At 35.0% G+C, this 25,817-nt stretch overlaps 1 protein-coding gene across 4 annotated transcripts in view; it reads right to left on the bottom strand.

The window, feature by feature from the left end:
• CHM (CHM Rab escort protein) overlaps positions 1 to 25,817 on the bottom strand; it is a 191,574-nt gene that overhangs the window by 99,196 nt on the left and 66,561 nt on the right. For all 4 annotated transcript variants that reach the window (XM_034649139.1, XM_034649138.1, XM_034649137.1 and 1 more), the window contains 4 exons: positions 17,707 to 18,094; positions 12,618 to 12,734; positions 11,997 to 12,117; positions 10,267 to 10,492 (listed from right to left, as the gene is read on the bottom strand). In XM_034649139.1, coding sequence (XP_034505030.1) covers positions 10,267 to 10,492; positions 11,997 to 12,117; positions 12,618 to 12,734; positions 17,707 to 18,094 — 852 coding nt within the window. The remainder of the gene's footprint in view (positions 1 to 10,266; positions 10,493 to 11,996; positions 12,118 to 12,617; positions 12,735 to 17,706; positions 18,095 to 25,817) is intronic.

A 25,817-nucleotide genomic window follows, 5' to 3' on the forward strand; every position in this document is an offset into this window, starting at 1 on the left:
TTTAAAAAATAGCTGTTGAATTAAATGGAAAGAAATGAAAATAATCAAGTTCACAATAAATGACACAGATACTTCTTCACAACTTTTCTGTCACGCTAAATCCTTTTCTTCTTGATCAGAATTGGGCCCAGAGAGCAATTACGCTGGTTACTTGCTCTTCAGCTGTGTTCCCTAGACAACCAGCAACACTTGGAAACTTATTAGAAATGCAAATTTCCAGACTTCACAGAAGATCTAAAAGTCAGAAACTCTGGGAATGGGGCCCAGTAATGGTGTTAAATTCTAACACAGGTGAAGGCTTGAAAACACTGCTCTACTACTTCTTTGACACACAATTTTTTGCAGCAATTCATAAATACTTACTACTCATTAATTTATCCATCAAATACTTAATTACAAATGTACACCAAGCAGTGCATTGAGGCAATCTTGTAACATCTCCTAACATCAGTTTTTTAAAAAATATTATTATTATACTTGGTAGATAAAAGACTACTGACTGATTAAACTGGGGTCAGAAAACCTGCCACCTATTTTGTAAATAAAGTTTTTGGAACACAGCTATGTCCATCCTTTTACACATTGTCTATGACTGCAAACAGTTTCAATGGCGATCACATGTCTTACAAAGCCAAAACTATTTACTATCTGACCCTTTACAAAAAAAAAAAATTTTGTTGACCCACTATATTAGAATACTAAATCTGGCTCAGTCCCCAATTCAGCCTCATACTTACCCTGATGGTATTCTACAACAGCAGCAACAGCAATAATTTTAATAATCATATTAAGAGTAGTAGTAATAACAGCTAACACTTATGTTGTACACTAAGGCAATCAACATTTTAACCACTTTCTAGATATTAATTCATTTTCATCCTTACAATCTATGATGTAGACGCTATCATCATCCCCAAGAAAAATGAGGAAACTGGAGCACAGAGAGGTTAATTAAATTAACTGGCCCAAGAACACACAGCTAGTAAATGGTAGAACGAGGATTTAACCCCCATTGGTCTGGCTCTAAAACATACCCTCTTTTCATTATACTATACTTAACTACTACTTCTTCACAACACTAGTGCATAAATAGCTGCTCTCATCTATCCCAAGAGGTTCCTGTAAATTACAGTTCTAACAGCAACATTTTCCAAGTTTCCCCATCCCTCTCCTGTCTTTATACCCCAGAAGCACCTTTATTATAAAAATTCTTTAGGACCTCTTCTTTTCATAAGCTCTTAAGGAATGATTATCTGAGTAAAAAATGTTTTCTTTTATTGAAAATTCATAACAATAGTTCTCAATCCTTGTTTCTGGGTCATGGATGACTGAAAATCTGATGAAACTATGAATTCCTTTCATAAAGACACACATATAACACTTTGTATATAAAGTCCAAGGACCATGGACCCTAGGTTAAGAACCTTTGGCATAGCGTATCTCAGCGCAGCTCTACTCAGCTGCAGTGTTGCAAAAACGACAGTGTGTAGTGATCCGCAATGAAAATATTTCTTACTTAACCGTAAGATTTATGCACATAACGTTCATTTAATTAATGTTTCTGCTGAATTCACTTTGGCAATTTTTTAACATTTAATTTCAAATATTTAAGGCTCAATTCAATAATCAAGCTTTACACATACAAATAACTTGGACTGGTCAAATCTACCAATTAAATGTAGGTCATTTCCACACCTACATTTTTTGCTGTATCATGGAGTTCTACCTAGGACACTGAGGCAGGGGCGGGGGGAGGGCAGGGAACCAATGGGGTTGGGACCATGAAACAAAGGAATGATAGCTAGCCTCCAAAACATGTAAAATCTAACTGCTCCTGGCCTCATCTGCATTAGCGTTTATCAAATGCACACAAATTATAGGGGTGAAGGAGACATTTATTTGCTCATGATCTGTTTTTCCTTTTACCTTTAAAGAATTTCTTCATTCATCTAAACTGGTATTTCCTACTGGGCACAGAATTGGAAGATGTCTCTAAGAATACTCTAAGAATGGCCCTTATTCTCACCTGTTTTTTTGGGGAGAGTGACTATGTATTGACAGTAAGAAAAGAAAACATAGCAAATTACAAATTGTTAAAAGCTGACAAATACCACAAATGTTTTTTTAAAGTCCTCCAAAATAACAATATTTTCATTATCTCCTTTTAATTTTTTCAGAAAAATGTTGAAAAATTGTGGGGCGCCTGGGTGGCTTAGTTGGTTAAGCGTCCGACTTGATTTCAGCTCAGGTCATGATCTCAGGGTCGTGGGATTGAGTCCTGTGTTGGGCTCAATGCTCAGTGTGGAGTCTGCTTGTCCCTCTCCCTCTGCTCCTCCCCCGATCATTCTCTCTTTCTCAAATAAATAAAATCTTTAAAAAAAATTTGTATAAGAGTGTGTAAGAGGTAAGTCATGAAGAATGCATACCAGGAAATCTGGTTTCTAGCTTCAGCCTCTTTTTATCTTTCCTCATTTATAAAATTAGACCAGTCAAAACAATATGAAAGCATTCTTTCAATTCTATTTTTTTGTTTTATTACTACCAGAATAGTAGGGAGAATTTTACAAGAAAGAGACTAAAGAGAATGCTGTTAAAGGGAAATAATAATGTACTGTTAAAGTATCTAGATCTATAATTTAACCCATACTTATGTGGGTGGAAGGGCAAGAACACTGTGGACAGACTTTAAGAAGCCATCTCAATTTTGCTCTGACTTCACATGCAACTGAATACATAAACTCATAAAATTTTCCATTGGTATAATCTTTGGCCAATTTTAACATTTCACTTGGTTTTCCAATTGATTCATCCAGGTTAACAAATCTAAATCTCTCTTAGATTTCTGAAAATTCCCTGAATAAAAGGGAGGTGGTTATTAGAGAATAAAATAGGTAGGTTACTTTGGTCTGAGAGATATTTTCTATGGAGTTTTCCAAATATAACAATAATGCAGAAGAAAAAGATAAAACTTAATATAAGATACCTTACAATTTATATTAAAAAACAAATTCCATGATTATAACAAAACCAGAGTAGCACCTATGTGGCCCCTTGTAGTCCTCATTCTTTAAGCCATTACTGAATGAATGTATCTGGGAGATTCCCTTTCCTGTCTTTCCATGCTGTTTCTATAATCTTGAGCAAGTTACTTACATATTTTGGACTTTTGGTGTTCTCTCATTCTTTTTTTAAAAGCTATAAGTTAGAGATCAACTCATGGTCCAAAATTTCCTGAGGCAGATCTCCCATTTGTTCAATTTTCCACAGTCAATACTCAGAAAAATGTCACTTGAGTACAAACACCTAGTAAAAAGTATCTGGTGGTGATTCTACATGCATGTGCATGCACAATATTTATATTACATGTTAAAAGTAAAAAAAAAAAAACCCACATCCTTTATGTTTTAAGAATCTTACTACATTAAAGGAAAAAAGGAAATAAAATCTAGACCACAGAAGAATGGAAGACTGAATTACCCAGTAAATTACCAGTTAAATATACTCTTTTTATAAAATCAATAACAACCCCTGGGCAGTCTAAGTCTACTTATAAAAAAGTGTCAAGTTTGTTTGAACTCACTGGTACTGCTCCATTTCACAGGTTATGACACATACGCGAAACCTATTCTGAACTACAAAGTAGTTCTAAAGGCTACTATGTTACCAACCACACAGGTAACAGAAATAAATTAGTCAGGGCTTAAAAATGACTTCTGTTTGTAAGATGTACTTTGAGAGTCTAAAAACCTATATACTGTACACATATTCTGTCCAGCGTACCAGAAAAAATATTAACCATCTAATATATGGTAGGGAAAATTCCACGGCTTTCTACACTAGAAAAATATATAGGTTTCAATGACTTTTCTTCCAAAATGGTCCAATTTATGACATATTAATGGGTGGCAAGTAGTACAATAAGTAAGCTTCATATTTTTTACTTAAAAAAAAATCTACCAGGGCGCCTGGGTGGTTAAGTCGGTTAAGTCTGACTCTTGATTTTGGCTCAGGTGATGATCTCAGGGTCCTGGAAAGGAGCCCAGTGTCAGACTGCCTGCTGAGTGGAAAGTCTGCTTGTCTCTCTCTCCCTCTGCCCCTCTCCTGCTCACTCACTTGCACGCTCTCTCTCTCTCTAATAAATAAATAAATACACTTTTAAAAAAATCTACCTAGTTAAATGGATAAAAACCTCAAAGGGTGTTTATTCATGAAAGTCATCTTGAGTAGTTAAAATGTTATACTGTTTATGCAGAATTCATTTAGAATGCAAGGATATGACTTACAAACATCTTTGAATCCTCACATTAATATGCATGCGTGCCATTTATAACAGTAGCCTTGATGAGTACCCACTGCAACTGGATGAGAAATGCTTAGGCTTATAATAAAACAGAATACAGAATGGTGGTTAGAAATCATAGGACAGGTGACACCTAATTCTGATAACCCGGTGACAAAAAGTGTAGGCTAGGATGTATAGATGGTAGTAGTGTTATTACTTTAGGATATAAACAAAACAAAATTTATATGAAATTATAAACTACGATGCATGGAATCAAATATGAAGTTAATATCCCTAGGCTAATGCATTTTTATTATAATTCACATACATATATGTGTGTAAGTGTGTATATATTTTATATACCTTACAGACCTCAGATTTACTTTAATTACCAAAGAACCACCCAAAAGTGTAATATATTACTTCAAAAACAATGGAAAAAAGGTTTTTTTAATTTTGTTTTTAATTAACTATCTATATATATATATACATTTAATTATTAAATTCCCTGAAAGTATCAGTTCAAATTGCAGAGACTGAGATATAATTTTTATAATAAACATTAAATCTGCACCATATACAAAATTCTGAGATACGCTCTGCAGAGGATAAAAATATATAGAAGGCTGATAAAAACTCAGCCTTAAAGAGGGTACAGGAGTGCCTGGGGGCTCAGTGGGTTAAGCTTCCGACTCTTGATTTTGGCTCAGGTCATAACCTCAGGGCTGTGTGATCAAGCCCCGGCTCCGGGCTCAATGCGGAGTCTGCTTCTCTCCCCCTCTCCCTTAGCCCCTTCCCCTGCTCATGGGCACATGAGCCAGCGCACACGTAAGTACTCTCGCACTCTCTCTAAAATAAATAAATCTAAAAAAAAGAGAGAGAGAACAATCATTTTCGGGGAAAAAGTCTTCTTTATCTAGGATTCAACACATATAAGGTCTCATTTTGAAATCTATCAGTATAGGACAAACAAAACTTTTCAGTGTCTTTTCCCTTAAAAACAACAAATAAACACCAAATAGTATTTACAAGATGTAAATATGATCTGAATTAGGAAAGGAAATACAGGAATTTAGTGGAAAATAGAAACGAGGTTAAAAATTCCATTTTCAAAAAATGGTAAGGAAACCAGCAAGCTTCTGCTCATTCCCCAATGATCTGTCCATTCTGTCCCTATTCCTTACCTGAAAGAATTAAATTAACTAATTACTTTCAAATTTATAACATTCTCACCTCCGCATGGTTAAGAAATGTGGACTGGAGAATATCTACTTCCAGCAGTATATTGGACTGGATACTGTGAAGGGACCTCTTGTTTCTACCAAAAAACGACTCTTTACATTAAGCATAACTTCTATTGCACTGCTGAGTTTGAAAGAAATAAAAGAAATGTCTACAAGAAACCCTCAACCCCAAATACACACACACAGTACAAACAAACCCTGAGCTAAATTCAAAGCTTCAAGAAAAAAAGAACCACTGCAATTAAAAAAAAAAAAAAAAAGCAAGTCTTGGGGCGCCTCGGTGGCTCAGTCAGTTAAGTATCTGCCTTCAGCTCAAGTCATGATCTCAGGGTCGGGCTCTCTGCTCAGTGGGAGCCTGCTTCTCCCTCTCCCTGCCACTCCCCCTGCTTATACTCTCTCTGTCAAATACATAAATAAAGTCTTTATATAAAAAAAAGTCTTAATTCTAACCATAAGAAACTCTTTCCAAGATACATGAACCATGTTTTTAAATAGTCATGTTACTATGAGATGCATTTTTTAAGTTTTTATTTAAATTCCAGTTAGTTAACATACAATGTAATTTCACTTCTCAGGTGTACAATATAGCGATTCAACACTTCCATACTATACTTGGTGCTTATCACAAGTGCACTCCTTAATCACTTTTTTTTTATTTAATATTTTTTATTATGTTGGTCACCATACAGTACATCCCCAGTTTTTGATGTAAAGTTCCGTGATTCATTACTTGCGTATAATACCCAGTGCACCATGCAATACGTGCCCTCCTTAATACCCATCACCAGCCTATCCTTAATCGCTTTTTAACCCATTCCCCCACCTAGCTCCAGTCTAGTAACTACTGGTTTGTTCTAAGAGATGTATTTCCAATAAAGTTTTACTAAAAGTCAAAGTCTTGTTGCTCGTATTACTCACTGTGGGAGCTATACCTGGGGCTCCTTTAATAAAAAACGATCCCCTTATTACACACAACTGATGAATTAGTGAACACTACATCTGAAACTAATGATGTACTATATGTTGGCTAACTGAATTTAAATTAAAGAAAAAAAAGAAAGGATCCCCTGGAAAGGAGCTGAAATGGTCCCAAATCTTAGTGCCTTCTGGCTAAAGCAAACATAAATAATCCTTGAAGGAAAGCATCCTTAATTTGGGTCCCCAGATTTCCAAAGATTAAAATCAATCAAATATAAACTCTCAAAGATAAGCATGGCACAAGAAACTAAACCAATAACATGAATCAACAGAAACAATGGCAGAATGTAAGATATACTGAACAAAATGAACAAGCAAAAGAGAATATCAAACAACAAGAAAGATTTGGGGAAAGGAGCAGAGCTTCTACAAATGAAAGATTACAATATTAAAGTAAAAAAAAATGAGAGGATTGATCAGAGACAAGTACAGAGAATTAATAAACTGGAAAAAAGATCTCAATAAAATACCCAGAATATAGCCAGAATGACAAGGAGATAGGAAGTATGAAAGAGAGATTAAGAAATAGGGATAAGAGAATGAAAAATCCTAAAACATTTCTATTTAGAGTTCCAAAAAGGTGAGAAGAGATACAATGGAGGAAAACCAGTATTTGCAAAGATACTGGCTGATAACTTTCCAAAATGATAAATGACAATTTACAGATAGAGGAAATACACTGAAGTTCTTTGAACCATAGGATTTGTAGGTCAAAATGGTTTAATATTGTTAATTACACATAGTTTAACCCATACCAAGCTAGATAAAGACAAAGAAACACCTAAATTCACTGTAGTGAAAATGCAGAACACCAAAAACAATCTTAAAAACAACCTAAGAGAAAAGAAATATGATTTATAAAGAAATGACAATTAGGCTGATATCCATTTTTCAACAGCAAAAAAGGAATCCAAACGACAGTGGAATAAAATTTTGAAGTACTAAGAAAAAAGAATTGTCAACCTAGAAGTGTTTACCTCACAAATCTTCACTCAAAACAAAAAGACAAAAATACAGTTACGTTCATATACACACAAACTAGGCATTTGCTGCCAACAGATGTTAAATTAGGTACTTCAGAAGGAAGGAACAGACTCCTATTAACAAAATTCATCCTCCTTGGTAAAAGACAGAGATTGTCAGATGGGATTAAGAATATGCAGTAATTTGGCTATTCAGAGCCCCAAATATAGACTCAAGAAAAGTTGAAAAAAAGAGATGGAGAAAGATATAACAGGCAAATACTAATAAGTTGTAGTAGCTATTTGAATATCAGACAAAGCAGACTTTAAGAAAAAAAAATGCATTATTAGGGATGGAGAAAGTCAGCAAATAATGTAAAATATTAAATTCATCAGGAAGTTTAAACAGTTATAAATTCAGTGATCTTAATAAATAGCTTCAAAATAAATATAAGGTAAAAATTGAGAGAACTACAGGGAGAAATTGACAAATCAAACATCATAATGGGAGATTTCAAAATACTTTATTACTGGCAGATCAAAGAAAAAAAACCTCAGTAACATCCGCAAATTACAAAAAAAAATTTGCAAATTACAACTCGAAGCCTGCCTTATTAGACTCCAAGACCAATAATTAGAGAACCCTGTGCCCAAGAACTAAGCACATTCTTCTTGAACACAAATGGAAAAATTACAAAAACTGATGACATACTAAGTCATAGAATAAAGTTCAAAGTATTAATACCATAAAAACACATTTTCCATAGCAGCAATGTCCACAATAGCCACACTGGAAGAAGTGGAGATGTCCTTCAATACAATATAATAATAATATAAGAAATAGGGCAGAGAACAATAAAGGGAGGGAAAACTGAATGGGAATAAATCAGAGAGGGAGACAAACCATGAGAGACTCCTGACTCTGGGAAACAGAGTTGAGGATAGGGAGGAGGGTTGGGGGGATGGAGTAACTGGGTGATGCGCATTAAAGGAGGGCATGTGATGAGCACTGGATGTTATACGCAACTAATGAATCACTGAACGTTATATCAAAAACTAATGATGTACACTATGTTGGCTAACTGAATTTAAATTTAAAAAAACATATTTTCCAGACATAATTTAATTTTCTGCAATGAAATTAGATGGTAAGAACAGAAGAATCAACCAATCAGCTATTTTAAAACCTCTCATAATGCGGCACCTGGGTGGCTCAGTCAGTTAAGCCACTGCCTTCGGCTCAGGTCATGATCCCAGACTCCAGGGATTGAGCCCTACATCAGGCTCCCTGCTCAGCAGGGAGTCTGCTTCTCCCTCTCCCACTCCCCCTACTTGTGCTTGCTCTCTGTTGATTTATTAAATAAATAAATCTTTAAAAAAAATAAAATAAAACCTCTCATAACAATTCATAGGTCAATGAAAAAATCATAAGGGAAATTAAGATATTTAGGACTAAAAGATAATGAAAATAATATATAATAACCATGAAGAATCAAAACAGGAGTTGGCACTTTATTATATTAAATGCTTATATTAGAAAATTTTAAAAAGATATAAATTTAACATTGGGTTTCATCCTAAGAATTGGCAAGGACAGAAAAGGGGAGGGATGAGCCAAACAAAACCCAAAGAAAGCAAAATAAAGGAAAAGAACTAGGAACACAAAGCTATAATAGAATCAAAAAGCCAAAAGTTGATTCCTTGAAAACATAATAGAGAGACTATGAAACTTGCTCAAGGTTACGTGGCCAATGAATGGAGAAGCCAGGACTTAAATTTGGTAGTCTGTCTCCATAGTACAGGTTTTTAACTACTATGCTCCACTACCCTAAAAGTGCTAAGTATAAAGAGAAAAGATTATGTCTGACTACATTATTCTTAATGAGCTCCATGCATCATGAATATCATAAAGCAAGACATATGCCAACACATACAACTAAGAAAAGATTAGTATTCACAATAAAAACTCCTACAGACCAATAAGAAAAATACAATAACCCAATAGACAAATGGGAAAAACACAGGAACAGGCATGTCCCCAAAGGGAAAACACGAATATCCAATAACTACATGAGAAGATGCTCCACCTCATAAGTAATCTAGGAAATGCAAAATAAAAGTATAATGCAAGGATATTTTATGTGAGTTAGATTGACAAAAATGTAAAAATCTAATAACAAATGTTGGCAAAGATGCAGACCTATGGAAATTCTTATATACTGCTACGGGCTGTAAACTGGAATAATGCTCTGGAGAAAAACTTGGGTACTATCTTGTATGAACATCCATTTACCCCATGACTTGGAAATTCCACTCCTAGATATGTATCCTAGAGAAACTCTTGAACATGTATATTCTGATACATACACAAGGACGTTAGTAACAGCAAAAAACAAAACAAAAAACCAAAAACCAAAAACAAAACAAAAAACCTGGAAACCTCTTGTGCCTCCAAAAGAAAAATGGAAAAATAAATTGTGGTATATTCACATTGGAATACTACATGGCAATGAAAAAGAACTATAATTATGCAAAACAAGGATGATGCTTTGAAACATAATACTGAGGGAAATAAGGAATTTACAGTAGGGTTCTAGTTTATGAAATTCAAACACAGGCCAAACTGAATATATCATTTAGAAGGTAGGTAGGCAAATACATTGATTTAAAAAAGAGTAGAACAACAAAGTATGCTTGCATATACTAAATCTTGAATAAATCTCATTTTTGTCTTTTTAATTTTCACCTGTTATTTAAGTATTACCTTAAGAAGAAACAAGAGAACCAATGCCAGTCTTACCTGCAGAAACACTGAGGAAGTTCTCCTTGGCCATATAAAGGAAACAAAAACGGAGTGTTGCCATACCGCCCAAGACAGTGAAGAAAGTTTTTGGTAGCTTTGAGACCATCTACGGTATTGCTGGCTGTCTCTGATGTCATTGCAATTGAATGCAGAACGAAGTACTGGAGGTTGGGGGTTAATTTTTGAGTTTTTAAATACTCAGAAAATGTAATCTCCTCATAGGCTATGTAAAGATAAAAATTTATCAGTTAAAATCAGAACCAAACTTCAATTTAAAAACACTGCACAGAAGAGATCAAGCCTGTTCAAGACACTTGGCAAAGGACCCAGATGGTAGATATTACATTTTGGACAGAGACCACAGATTTTAGGGGGGGAAAAAAAGAAACTAAAAACAATCTCACTATCCTAATTGAATTAATGGCACAATTTCTAAGCTTTAAATGATGAAACTTTATTTAGTATTTTACAGACTTAAAAACTAGAAAAACATTAAATAATTCATTAACCATCACAACAGGTTTCCATAATTGGCAATAATTTACTTTATTATCATTACAACTGCAAAATAATGTCAATAATTACACTTGAAATATTAAATACGACAAATGGCAATTTCTGGTGAAAACAATGATAGAGTGATAATTTTTTTTTAATGTACACTTCTTACTAAAACTAAGAACAATAAACTATGACTAAAAAGTAATGAAGTTAAGTTCTGTGTGGCTAATGGAATCAGTCTTACTGCCTTATATCACACCTCAAAACAAGAGACCCCTAAAAACTACTCATTTAAAGAACAGAAAAAAATGTAACTGGACTGTTCGTTAGTGGTAAGAAATACAATTCCATGACTAAAGAAAAAACACATATAAATTATAAAAAAATCACTGAGAGAACAGAAGTTTACACCACGGTGAAGAACGAATTGGCAGTATCTAAATGGACATGAAGCTTTTAAGAGCAAGAGCTTGACTTTCAATATTACATCAAGTAAAAAAAAAAAACTGCTATATTTCTCATTGTAACCTAATAAATGAAACATCAATAGAATATTCCTATTTTAGATAATGTTTCCAGTCCAATGCACTTAAAAAGTATAAAGCTCTGATACTAAATTGAGATACTCAATTTTCAACAAACTCTGAAGTAACTGTATGATTTGGGTCAAAGCCAAGACTAGAAACCATGTCCTCTAATACAGTGGTTCACACTCTCCATACCATCTAGCCTTTTTTTCTTAATCAGTCAAAATGAGTAATTCAATATGCCAAGCAAAAGTAATCCTGGGAAAATGAAAAAAATATACAGATTTTTTTAACTGCTGAAAAAAATTAATGGAACAATGAAAAGAGAATATCACCTATGAAGAACTAGTTGACAGCAGTTTTTAATTAACAAGAAAAAAAACTAACACCCAGCATAGCACTTCCACAATGATGAAAACATTCTATAGCTGTACAGTAACCATAGTAGCTAACAGCCACATGTGGCTACTGAGCACTTCAAATATGGCTAGTCCAACTGAGAAACTGAATTTTAAATTTTATTTAATTTTAATTAATTTTAATTTAAATAGCTACATGTTGTTCATGGCTAACCTACTGGATAGTGCAGAGTAAGAATGTACTTTAACATGGAAATGAGCGGCTTACTATATCAGAGCAAGCATATTAAAATAAGAAAGTTCAAATAATTAGAGAACACAATTTAATGGAAAACAATACCTTTATATTCATCAGGATGTTTTTCATACTCCATACAAAATGTAAGAAACTTCATCAGCATTCGCTTTTCTACCATAGTAAGTTGTTTGCTATTAAAGACATCTGCTCTAGAACAAGGAACCTGAAAAACATGATTTTAAGTTAAGAAAACTGCTTCCTAGTGATACAGTATTCCAAATTACATTTTTCCCTATAACTATAACAAGATCATTATTTCCATTCTAGCCATTTGTGTTACTTTCCATCAGTTCTAATGGCATCTGTTGGCTTCAAAGCTGATTAACTTGTGAGCTCTCTTACTTAATTCTGCCAAGTTGCTCCTTATGCCATTAAAAGGCCAATGGCATGTCACCCCTAACTGGGTACAAATAACAGCTCAAATCTAGCAATACTGCCTGATAGTAACCTTTTCTCAGCACCAACATCAGGCTTCAGAATAACTTATGAAAAAATTAACACTAGAAATTTTAATTGAGTAATCTCTTATTATTTACTTTTACCATGCAGGATTGGAATTCGCTGCTTTGCCAGGAAAATAACAACCCTATTTGCTTATCCTTCCAAAACAAATCATAATAACTTAAGCTCATACCCAGTTACAATACTTGAGTAGCAAAGTACCTGTTCCACTCTTCCTTCTCGAAATGCAAGAATCCTGGTAATATTTTTGAACTCTGCATATCGACTTACATTAGATTTGATTAAAAGATCAATTAGCAATCCTCGAGAATACAGCAGCTGTACAAAGAAAATATTTTATAGGATGAAATAAAAGGCAAAATTGTGGAAAAACTGATAAATGCTAAATAAAGATATATGATTCCATATATTTTTTAATATTTGTAAAAAGCATTTTACCTATTAATATTGTAGTACATAACACACTTTACTACAGGTTTACAATTGATTATCTGAAAAGTCAAAACCTAAAAAACACTGAATCCAAAGTTTTTCTGTATTAGTTTGGCAACAAAATGACCTAAACTGATATCAGGCTCTTCTATCTCTGCCCCACTTACTGTGAATATTCATATATTTGACTGCAGAAATATTAATAGGTTTAATTAAAGAGTGCCTCCTCAGACCTTGCTAAGAATTTTTTAAAATCTAAATAACAGAACACACCAGGCCCAAGGGTTTTGAGTAAGAAATTGTAGCCTAAGGACAGGTGGTTATTAAGAAGACACGAGTTCGTTGGACTTCCTCACCAAACAAAAAAGAAAAAGACTGGTTATGCATTTCTACCACAAGAGTCAAATTTTAGGTCCCTCTATAATTCTAGCAGTTTAGATTTATATGAGAAATGTCTTTTTAAGAAATGAGGATGATGTTTATTGTCAGCATGCACATGAGGAATTGATTTAATCTTTCACATCTCTCATAACAATTATCAGAGAGACAAAAACAAGTTCAACAGTATTATCTAGCGTGTTCTAAATTTAACCATATGGTTAAATGCAACAGATCTGGTTATGTCCTATACTGATATACCTTTAAGTGTTTATAACTCAATAAATGTTAAAAATGTAAACGTTACATCTGTAATAGTGGAGGGAAAGAAAACAATTAGCTTTACTACAAAGAAAAAGGGAATTTCAAAAATCAATCCAAACCCTTGGTCTGAGTAACCAAGAGGTCAGTAAAGACTTTGAAAATCAGTATTAGGTAAATTTTTATAAAGTCCAGCATTGTGCTGAACAAAACTGGCATTCCTTTTTTTTTTAAACTAATCCAAACTATCCTGACTACTAAACTCAGCATGTTATTTCATTATCTTCAGCTTAATACCCTACACAACTGATATAGCCCATGTTCTTAATAATATACTACCAAGTACTCTGTAATTATAATAAAAAATAGGTACTTCAAATACCTAATTTGTTTAAAAAACAAATACTTGAAATTCAATGATCCCTTAGTAGTCATAATTTCACAAATATTAATACAAACATAAGATGCATTTTCACTTAATTAGATCTAGTAATGCTTAAGATTCAATGCCAGCTTAAAAATAATTTGCTTACGATAACACCGAAGAGTGAGAACACATTTCAATTAAAACTACACTAAACTTTTGTCTGAAGCTTAATAATAACAAGTACAGTATTTAAACCTAAGCCTCTTTTTCACCATTCTCTAAGTGACTTAAAACAGAAATTTCAGTGATGAGAGGCTAAAGAATACCAAGTATCCTTCAACAGAAAAATGGATAAAGTTGTGTGGAATTATTTGGTCATAAAAGAGAATGGAATTATTTGGTCATAAAAGAGAATGAAATCTTGCCATCTGTAACAACATGGATGGACCTAGAGGGCAGTATACTAAGGGAAATAAGTCAGAGAAAGACACCACATGATTTCACTCATATGTGGAATCTGAAAAACAAAACAAATGAACAAAGAAACAAAAAACAAGACTCTTAACTAAGAGAACAAACTGGATGGTTGCCAGAGAGATGGATGGGTGTGGCTGGGTGAAATAGATAAAGGGAACTAAGAGTTACAAACTTACAGTTATAAAAGAAGTCATGGAGATGAAAAGTACAGCACAGGGAATATAGTCAATAATACTGTAACAATGTTGTATGGTGATAGAAGGTGAGTAATCGTGGTGAGCAATGAGTAAATGTATAGAATTGTCCAATCAATATGTTGTACAACTGAAACTAATATTGTATGTTAATTGTATTTCAATAAAAATAAATAAAAAAGAATATTTCAATATTACATTTAATAATTAATCATTTTTGCTTCACTTGGCCATGTTGGTTCCATAACTATTAAGGGTATGGACTTTCTTAGAAAAGAGTTCTAATTCTAAGAACTTCAACTCTGATTTTCTCTAATCCTCTAAGTACAATATTATACTATAATAATAATATATATACTACATAAAAATGATAAATATTTGATTTAACTAACCTACCCTGAGTAGTATAAGACTACTTTTTTAAAAGCCTATATTTATGTGGACGTGTTTTGTAAACTGTAAAGCACCACAGTAATGTGTCAGTTTTACCATGACGACTTTGAGATGGAATTCGTGTAGAAATATCAAGTAGTTTGGAGGGGCGCCTGGGTGGCACAGCGGTTAAGCGCCTGCCTTCGGCTCAGGGCGTGATCCCGGCGTTATGGGATCGAGCCCCACATCAGGCTCCTCCGCTATGAGCCTGCTTCTTCCTCTCCCACTCCCCCTGCTTGTGTTCCCTCTCTCACTGGCTGTCTCTATCTCTGTCAAATAAATAAAATCTTTAAAAAAAAAAGAAAAAGAAAAAGAAATATCAAGTAGTTTGGAGACATCAAACTGGACTTTAGGAAAGAGGTAGGGCTTGAAATAGATATTTGGCAATCACCCTAAATTTAGATGCAGTAACTGAAATTAGATCAGACAGAATTTCCAAGGAGTAACTGATGGCCCCAATATCATGGAATGTACTGCTTTCCACACCATAGGTACTCAGTAAATATTCATTAAATGACTAACATTAAAAAATGATAGTAAACCTCTTATATTGCTATGGTTCTACATTCTTTAGCTACTGCTGCTTTTGTAGGATGAATTTATTACTGATTATTTTTGAAATATATAAAACCATAAAAATTACTATGCAGGACAAAGTACAACTGCCTTGACTGCTCTAGACACATCTGTTTTTAATTTACCCTAAAAGAACCACTATTATGATCCACTTAAACTCATGAAAATACCCAGAAATCTTAGAAGTCTCCTCAAATGTCTTGGCATCTAATTAAACTATCTCCCCCTCCACTACAATAAGCATTCACTTTCTTTTATACAAGTGAATAATTTCCTACACTAATTCCAAAAATTGATAACAGCATTATCATCTACCATTTTCCTTTGCAATATTTATACTCTATTTCAGCTACCATAAGGGTTAGAGACTATATTATAAACTAGTGCTGATTCTTTTTTTTTTAAGATTTTATTTATTTATTTGACAGAGAGAGAGACAGCCAATGAGATAGGGAACACAAGCAGGGGTGTGAGAGAGGAAGCAGCAGGCTCCCAGCAGGAGGGAGCCCGATGCGGGCTGGATCCCAGGACCCTGGGATCATGACCTGAGCCTAAGGCAGACGCTTAATGACTGAGCCACCCAGGCGCCCCAACTATTGCTGATTCTTAACCAACATTTTATCATCATTTAAGTTAGACATTCCATATTCCAAGTAACTAATTAAAAATGAAAATTTCAGAACAAAGCCCATTTGTTACTTCAGTTTTTTGTTTTCTTTTTCAGTTTTGTAAAGCTTATTTTCTGTTCATGAGAACAGTAAGACCATTAGTAAACTATGAATAAGCTTCCACCCAGGAATCAATAGCCAAGGTAACATGGAAAAAATGCTAGATTTCAAAGCAGGGCAGGGGTCACAGTAGCTGGAGAAGGTGAAATAGATGGTGCAAAATATGAAGTAGGCCCAAAGTAGCAGTCAACTCAGAGCAGGACAGAATCAGACACAGAGAGCTATGTGATAGAAAGAAACAAAGGGTAGTAAAAAACAAAAAAACAAAAACAAAACAACAAATCTCATATTTTTAGGCATCAGGTTAAAAAAGAGCAGCATATGGGTATATGGGACTGTATTAGCAAAATGTGAAGAATATGCAATTAGTCTCTCTCTTTACTCTGTAACTTGAAACTTCAAGAGAACACATTAAATTGAAAAGCCTAGTTTTGAGGCAAGTCTAATGTTATTTACTACACTCTCCTACCTCTTTTTAATTTCTTATTGTTTGCCCTCAGTTTATGGATTTGGTCTGTTTCTTTCTACTTTCTCCCAGCCCTATTTCTAACTTTTTTTTTTTTAAAGATTTACTTACTTGAGAGCGAGAGAGACAGAGAGAGTGTGTGTGCATGCACAGAAGCGGGGGGAGGGGCAGAGGGAGAAGCAGACTCTCCACTGAGCAGGGGACCCAATGTGGGGTTAGATCCAAGGGCCCTGGGATCAAGACCTAAGCCGAAGGCAGCCACTTAAACCGACCAAGCCATCCCGGCGCCCCCTATATCTAACCTTTTAAGACCATTATCCTTACTTGTTTTCTGTTCTTTTTGTACTACATTAACCTTGCTTTCTATAAACCCAATACAACATTGTACTCTCCAAAGACTTGGAGGGGGACCTCCTCTGAAGTTACATCGATCTAACATCGGAGTTAAGGACTGAAACATAACCAAAGACAAAAGCATTGTTCCGAGCCTCTCTCCTCTTGCCAACTGTTAAATTATCCTCCAAAGCCCTCACACCTGAACAGATGATTTTCAAGAATGCATTGGTTTTTTTTCAGAATGTTCACCATCATACAGATGTTAAAATAGTTATATAGAAGGGCTAAAAAAACTTCATTTAATAAACTATAAATATAAATTTATAATTAGGTTCATTAGAATTTTTCTCTTGATAGAATTCATAGTGTTCACATAGTAGGAGAATATTAGAGTGGACTCTGCTCTAGTACAAAAGTATTCTTGTGCTATAGTACTGAGCATTTTTACTGCATTTTTAAACCTATATTTAAAAAATATTTTAACTGAATTATAAATTTCTGGCTACTATCTCTTTATAAAACAAATGTCCCACACTTTAAAAAATAAAATTATAAAAATTGGGTTTATGGTCCCAGATGCTATTTTCAATCAATTAAAAATTAGTATTATTCTAATAATAAGGTGAAGAAAATTAGTACTTACTTTTGATACCAAATCAATATTAAATCTCCTGCCTTCTTTAATAATTTGTGAGTAAGTTATCCTATTTTTCTTTGGTTGCAACACAGTGTCTTCTGCTATAGGCACATTTTCACTTGTTTCTTCTTCTGAAGCTGACTTCGCATGAGTTTTATCATCATAACGTTTTTCTTTTTCCCCTGTTACTTCCACATCGTTTATTTCTAGGGCAGTCTCTTGATCACTGCTTGGAGTTTGTTCAGTGGGCATTTCGCAGCTCACAGTGCATAATGACTCATCTTCTGAAGGCTGATAGGCAGAATGTGCAGCTTCTGTGGGGTTCCCAGATATCACGGAAGCATGATTTTTCTGCAGTGCACCCGCTTCTTCAACATCTTCATGTAAATCCTGACTAATGAGAAATTATAATAACAACACACTTTTGGTAATTGCACTGGCTACATCTTTACATTATTTTAATGGCTATTTTTATTTCTTTACCCCATTTATATTATCAAGTTCAGTATACATTTTGTCTTATCTGAACCACACACTAAACATCCATCTGTTAAGGTTTCAATACAATATGAAACATAATTAATATTTGAAAAATACACATAAAGATTTCAGAGTTTAGTAGGGTCTGTCACATGTACACTTTTGAGAATCTAATGTCATCAGGGGAATTTTATTTTAGAAACAAATCAAAAGTGCTTACCAGCACAGCCTTCAGAATAAATAGGACAGTGTTCAAACCCTGACCCTGTGATTAGGGAACTCTGTGAACTTAGACAAGTTATTTATCCTCTCTGATCGAAATTATTCATCTATAACATATGGATAATAGCATCTACCTCACAAGGTTGTTTTGAAGATTAATAGTTTAGTTTTCATGGTATCACACGCAAAGAACCTGTCACAATGCCTAGCACATAGTAAATGCTCAACAGTGGTAGTTATCAAAGATTATTATTATTAATGGTGTGACAGAGCTATAAAAAGTCTGCCATAAAGTTTAAGCTGGCTTATCACAATGTGGTATCTAAGAGGATCTTTCTGTATTTTTTTCTGCTTTATTTTGTTTTAGTATTAGTGTCTATTACTCTACTGGAAGTCCCAATTCCAAAGTTACTACTAGGGTTAACATTCTCAGTCCATACGCCTTGACTGATAAAACAGGCATTATGCATTTCACTTGCATGGTTTATCCTCCACAGAACCTACATTTCATTGAGTTGTCCTACTGTGCAACACTAAAAATGCCAATGACAGGCCTTGGGAAGTAAACACCTGCTAACTGATTGCTCAAGAACTTAGAGCAGCTCTTCCTTATATGATCTCTAAACCCTACTCCATAAAATCTTATTCCTGCCTCTAACCTGTATCACCTTCTTTATCTCTCTGAATCTATCAACTCTAATCTCCATGTTCTGAACCATATCATTTGTGTCTCCTGTGTTATTCTTCCCACTCCCCATAATATAATTCACCCATTCTCAAAAATAAACACGTACTTTAACAATCTATCCATTGTAAGAAAAATTTTAAGTATTTCCCAAAAAAACTTCCTTAAACTAACCATACTTATCATTCTATTACTCCATGTCCCCACAATACACACATGCAGTTTACCTTGCATTTATTTATCAGGTCCTTTTAATAGTCCTTTGGTTGTCCAGGATATACTTTATCTTCTGAAGTAGACTTTAATTCCCTTAAGGGAAGACCCAAACATCTCTATTTATGTGTCCCTCACAGCACCTACTATACTGCTCTATCTAATAATTTCTTGAAGAATAAATGATTTCTACATGCCAAGGGTGTGCGTGTGTGTGTGTGTGTGTGTGTGTGTGTATAAACATGAAACGAACTGAATTTGCAGGAAACACAAGATATGGGGCCAAGAAAAAGCAATAAATCATAAATTCAGAAATCTGAGTGCACTTAAAGAATGTCTTATTACAATTAATACAATAAACACTGTAATAAAAAAGGTACTATGAAAGAGTAACATAAAAGTCAAAAATATAAAATGGTGGGGAGAATAGCTAAGATAGTGGAAAGTAGAAAGATTCTAAGCTCCTCTTCTCCCTTAAAAACAACTAGATAACTATCAAATCATTCTGAATACCCGAGAAGTCAACCTGAAGACTGAGAGAACAAACTCCACAACTAGAGGGAAAGAAGAGGCCACAGAAAGGAAGGTAGGAAGTGCAGAGACATGCTTTGGGGGAGAAACAGATCTCTGATGCTGTAGATGCAAGGGAGCCCTGGTCTGGGAGAAAGGCAAGGGAGAGAGAAGCATATGGGGAACATACAGGGAGAATTACTTCTCCAAAGCCAATGGCTAGGAAAACAAGAGGGGCAGATTTTTTTGAGTTTTTGTAACCAGCAGGGATGGAAGACTAGAGTTTTAGATATCCACATCATGACTGGGATAGAGCCTGGAGGGCACACTGCACTGCTCCAGAGGAGAAGGCAGGCAAACACCTGGGGGCAGACAGTCATCTAAAGAACACCTGGGCCACACAAAGGAGGAGATAATTCCCTCTTCTCAAACTGGGTCCCTGAGAAAAACAAGCACTGAGACCCTTCTCCAGGGACAATGGAGCTGCCTGGTTCCATTTCCCTTCCCCACCCCTCAGCATAAAAAAAGAACCAACTGCTAGAAACACCAGAGCACCTACACTGACTGCATAACCTGCTTATACCAGGTCCAATACCCCTGCACTCTACCCCTACCGCCCTTCTTGGTCAAGTCTGATTCACTCCCAGCTTGGCAGGATCCTTCCCCAGAAGACCCACAGAAACCCCTGCTCACACAACATCTCCTGACCAGAGAGTTATGCAAAGATTCAGGTCTAGTGTAAGTAGTACTGGGTCTCATTTAACAAGCAGCCCAGAGTACACCTAGCTAAACTCACCACACTCTGCCCAAGGACCAAACACTGCCCAATGAAGGAAGGACAGACTCTGCAAATGACTGACCTGAAGGACAGAGCACCCAAAACAAGCAGCAGAATGAATGCAACATGCACCAGAGACACGCTCTGAAGCACCAGGCACTGGGTACTATACGACATCTTCTTCATAAAGCCATTACACTCAAAAGCAAGAAACAGAACAAGCTTTTCTACAAACAAAGACAGACACTTAGGCAAAATGCCAAGATGGAGAAATTCATCCCAAATGAAACGACAAGATAAGGTCACAGCCAGAGATCTAAGTGAAACAGATTTAAGTAATATGCCTGAATGGAGAACTGAAAGCAACAATCATTAAGGCTGAAGACTGGGCTCGAGAAAAGAATGGAGACTTCAGGGAGGCCCTTACACAGAGGTAAAAGAGTTAAAAGAAACAGAAATGTAAACTGCAGTAAGAAAGACTCGAAACAGACTGGATACAATGAACACAAGGATGAAAGAAGCAGAGGAACAGGTCAGTGATACAGAGGTAAAATAATAGACAAATACAAAGCAGAACAAAAGAGAGAAAGAAGAATTATGGATCAGGAGAATAAATTTAAGGAACTCAGTGACTCCATCAAATGAAATAACATTCGTACTATACAAGTCCGAGAACAAGGAGAGAGAGAAAAGAGGGCAGAAAATTTGAGGAAATAGCTGAAATCATCCCTAATCTGGGAAAGGAAACAGACATCCAGATTCTGAGGCACAGACGACTCCCATCAAAATCCACAAAAGCAGGCCAACGCCAAGATTTATTGTAATTAAATTTGCAAAATACAATTATAGAGAAAAAAATCCTGAAAGTAGCAAGACAAAAGAGGTCCTGAACTTACAAAGGAAGAGTCATAAGACTAGCTACAGATCTCTCCACAGAAACTTAGCAAGCCAGAAGAGTGGCATGATATACTCAAAGTGCTGAATGGGAAAAACCTGCAGCCAAGAATACTCTGTCCACCAAGCCTATCATACAGAATAGAAGGAGAGATGAAGTTTCCCAGAGAAACAAAAACTAAAGGAGTTTGTGACCACTAAACCAGCCCTGCAAGAAATACTAAAGGGGACTATTTGAGTGGAAAGAAAAGAACAAAAGTGACAAAGAGAAGAAAGGAACAGAGAAAATCTTCAGACACAATAAAACAAGTAATAAAATGGCAATAAATACATAGCTATCAATAGTTCTGAAGGCAAATGGACTAAATGCTCCAATCAAAAGACACTGGATGGCAAAATGGATAACAAAACAAGACCCCATCTAAATGCCGCCTACAAGAGACTCATTTTAGACATAATGACACCTGCACATTGGACATGAGGGGATGGATAAACATTTACCATGCAAATAGACATCAAAAGGAAGCCAGAGTAGCAATACTTACATTAGACAAACTAGACTTTAAACCAAAGAGTATAATAAGAGATGAAGAAGGGTACTATGTCACAATAAAGGGGACTATACAACAGGAAGATCTAACAATTGTAAATATTTATACCCCCAAAATGGCGGGGCACCCAAATGCATAAAACAATTAATAAAAAACATGAAGAAACTCATTGATAATAATACAGTAATACTATGGGACAACACCCCACTTACACCAATGGATAGATCATCTACACAGAAAATCAACAAGGAAACAATGGCTCTGAATGCTATACTGGACCAGATGGACATAACAGATATATTCAGAACACTTCATCCTAAAGCAGCAGAATACACATTCTTTTTGAGTGCACATGTGACATTCTCAAAAAAGATCACATACCAGGTCACAACTCAGGCCTCAACAACTACAAAAAGACTGTGATCATACCATGCATCTTTTCTGACCACAATGCTATGAAACTTGAAGTCAAACACAAGACAAAATCTGGAAAGACCACAAATACATGTAGGCAAAACAACATGCTACTAAAAAATTAATGGATCTGGGGTACCTAGGTGGCACAGTCAGTTAAGCATGCGACTCCTGGTTTCAGCTCAGATCATGATCAGGTCATGAAATTGAGCCCCGTGTTAGGCTCTGTGCTGAGTCTGCTTGAGATTCTCTCTTCATCTCCCTCTGCCCCTCCTTCCCATGCTCTCCTTCTCTCTCTCTCTCAAATCAATAAATAAATCCAAAAAAAAGAATAAATTGGTGAAACAGGAAATTAAAGAAGAAATAAAAAAAAATAGATGGAAACAAATTAAAATGAAAACACGACAGTCCAAGAAAGAAAAATCTCAAGTAAACAACCTAACCTTAGACCTAAAGGAGCTAGACAAAGAAATACAAACGAAGCCTAAAGCCAGCAGAGGAAAGGAAATAATACATATTAGAGAAGAAATAAATGACATAGAAACTAAAAACAAAACAAAAACAAAAACGAAACAGAACAGATCAATGAAACTAGGAGCTGGTTCCTTGAAAGAACTGTTAAAAGTGATAAACCCCAGACAGACTTATGAAAAAGAAAGGAGAAAGGACACAAATAAATAAAATCAGAAATTGACAGAGGAGAAATAACAACCAACACCACGGAAATACAAACAATTATCAGATAATATTATGAAAATATCAGAAAATATTATGAAAAATTATATGCCAACAAACTGGACAACTTGAAAGCAATGGATAAATTCCTAGAAACATATAAGCTACCAAAACTGAAGCAGGAAGAATCAGAAAACTTGAACAGACCCAGAACCAGCAAAGAAGCTGAATCAGTAATCAAAACTCTCCCAACAAACAAAAGTCCAGGGCCAGATGGCTTCCCAGGGGCATTCTACCAAACATTTAAAGTAGAATTAATACTTTTTCTTCTGAAAGTATTCTAAAAAAACAGAAGAGGAAGGAAAACTTCCAAATTCATTCTATAAGACCAGTATTACCTTGACTCCAACACCAGACAAAAACTGCACTAAAAAAGACAACTATAGGCCAATATCCCTGACGAATATGGCTGTAAAAATTCTCAATAGGATACTAGCAAATTGAATCCAACAGTACATTAAAAGAATTATTCACCATGATCAAGTGGGATTTATTACTGGGCCACAATGACGGTTCAACATTCAGAAGTCAATCAATATGATACACCAATTTAAAAAAAAGGATAAGAACTACATGATCCTTTGAAAAGATGTAGAAAAAGCATCTGACAGAGTACAACGTACATTCATTATTTAAAAAAAAAAAAAAACCTCAACAAAGTATGGTTAGAGGGAACATACCTCAACATAGTAACAGCCATATATGAAAAATCCACACCTAATATCATTCTCAATGGGAAAAAACTCAAGAGTTTTTCCTCTATGGTCATGGGCAAGATATGGATGTCTACTCTTACCACAATTATTTCACATAGTACTGGAAGTCCTAGCCACAGCAATCAGACAATACAAAGAAATAAAAGGCATCCAAACTGGCAAAGAAGAAGTCAAACTTTCACTATCTGCAGAATAACATGATACTCTATACAGAAAACGCCAAAGACTACACCAAAAAATTGCAAGGACTGATACATGAATTCAGTAAAATAACAGGATACAAAACCAACATACAGAAATCTGGTGCATATATATACCAATATTGAAGCAGCAGAAAGAGAAACCAAGGAATTGATCCCCTCTACAATTGTTCCAAAAATCCTAAGATACCTAGGAATAAACCTATCCAAAGAGGTAAAAGATCTATACTCTGAAAACTAGAACACTTAATGAAAGAAATTGAAGGTGACACAAAGAAATGGAAAAATACTGCAAGCTCATGTATTAAAAGAATACTGTTAAAATGTCTATAATGCAAACAATGAATCATGGAACACTACATCAAAAACTAATGATGTACTGTATGGTGAATAACATATTTTTTTAAAAATGTCTATATTGCCCAAAGCAACCTACAGTCTTCATGCAATCTTTATCAAAATAACAGCAGCATTTTTCACAGAACTAGAACAAGCAATTCTAAAATTTGTATGGAACCACAAAATACCTTAAATAGCAAAAAGCAATCTTCAAAAAGTAACACTAAGCTGGACACACCACAATTCAAGACCTCAGCTTACATCATTACAAAGCTGTAGTGATTAAGACAGTATAATACCGGCATAAAAATAGATATATAAATCAACAAAACAGAATAGAAAACCCAGAAATGAACCCACCACTATATGGTCAATTAATCTTCAACAAAGCAAGAAAGAATATCCAATGGGAAAAAGACAGTCTCTTCAACAAATGGTGTTGGGAAAACTGGAAAGCAACATGCAAATAATGAAACTGGACCATGTACTTACACTATACACAAAAATAAATTTAAAATGGATGAAAGACCTAAATGTGAGACAGGAAACCATCAAAATCCTAGAGGAGAACACAGGAAGCAACCTCTCTGACATTGGCTGTGGCAACTTCTTACTAGATATGTCTCCTGAAGCAAGGGAAATAACAGCAAAAATAAAACTTTTGGGACTTCATCAAAATAAAAAGCTTCTGCACTGTGAAGGAAATAATCAACAAAACTAAAGGGCAACCTACAAAATTGGAGAAGACATTTTCCAATGATGTATCTGATGAAGGGTTAGTGTCTAAAAGCTATAAAGAACTTTTCAAACTCCACACCCCCCAAAAAAATAATTCAGTTAAAAAACGGGAAAAAGACATGGACATTTTTACAAAGATGACACACAGATGGTCAGCAGACACATGAAAAGATGCTCAACATCACTGATCATCAGGGAAATACAAATCAAAACTACAATGAGATATTACCTCACACCTGTCAGAATGGATAAAATTAACAACACAGGAAACAAAAGGTCTTGGCAAGGCTGTGGAGAGAGGGGAACCCTCTTATACCGTTGAAGGGAATGCAAACTAGTGCAGCCACTCTGGACAACAGTATGAAGGTTCCTCAAAACATTAAAAATAGTACCGTACAACCCAGCAATTGCATCACAGGGTATTTACCCAAAGAATGCAAAAATATTATCTCGAAGGGATACATGCACCCTGATGTTTATAGAAGCATTATTAACATTAGCGAAATTACGTAAAGAGCCCCAATGCCCATTGACTGATAAATCGAAAAAGATGATGTGAGATACACATGTATCATATATATATATATATATATATATATATATGATATAGGAATAGTACTCAGCCATAAAAAAGAATGAAAT

The sequence above is a fragment of the Ailuropoda melanoleuca genome, chromosome X, assembly GCF_002007445.2.
Source record: "Ailuropoda melanoleuca isolate Jingjing chromosome X, ASM200744v2, whole genome shotgun sequence".
Classification (NCBI taxonomy): Eukaryota; Metazoa; Chordata; class Mammalia; order Carnivora; family Ursidae; genus Ailuropoda; species Ailuropoda melanoleuca.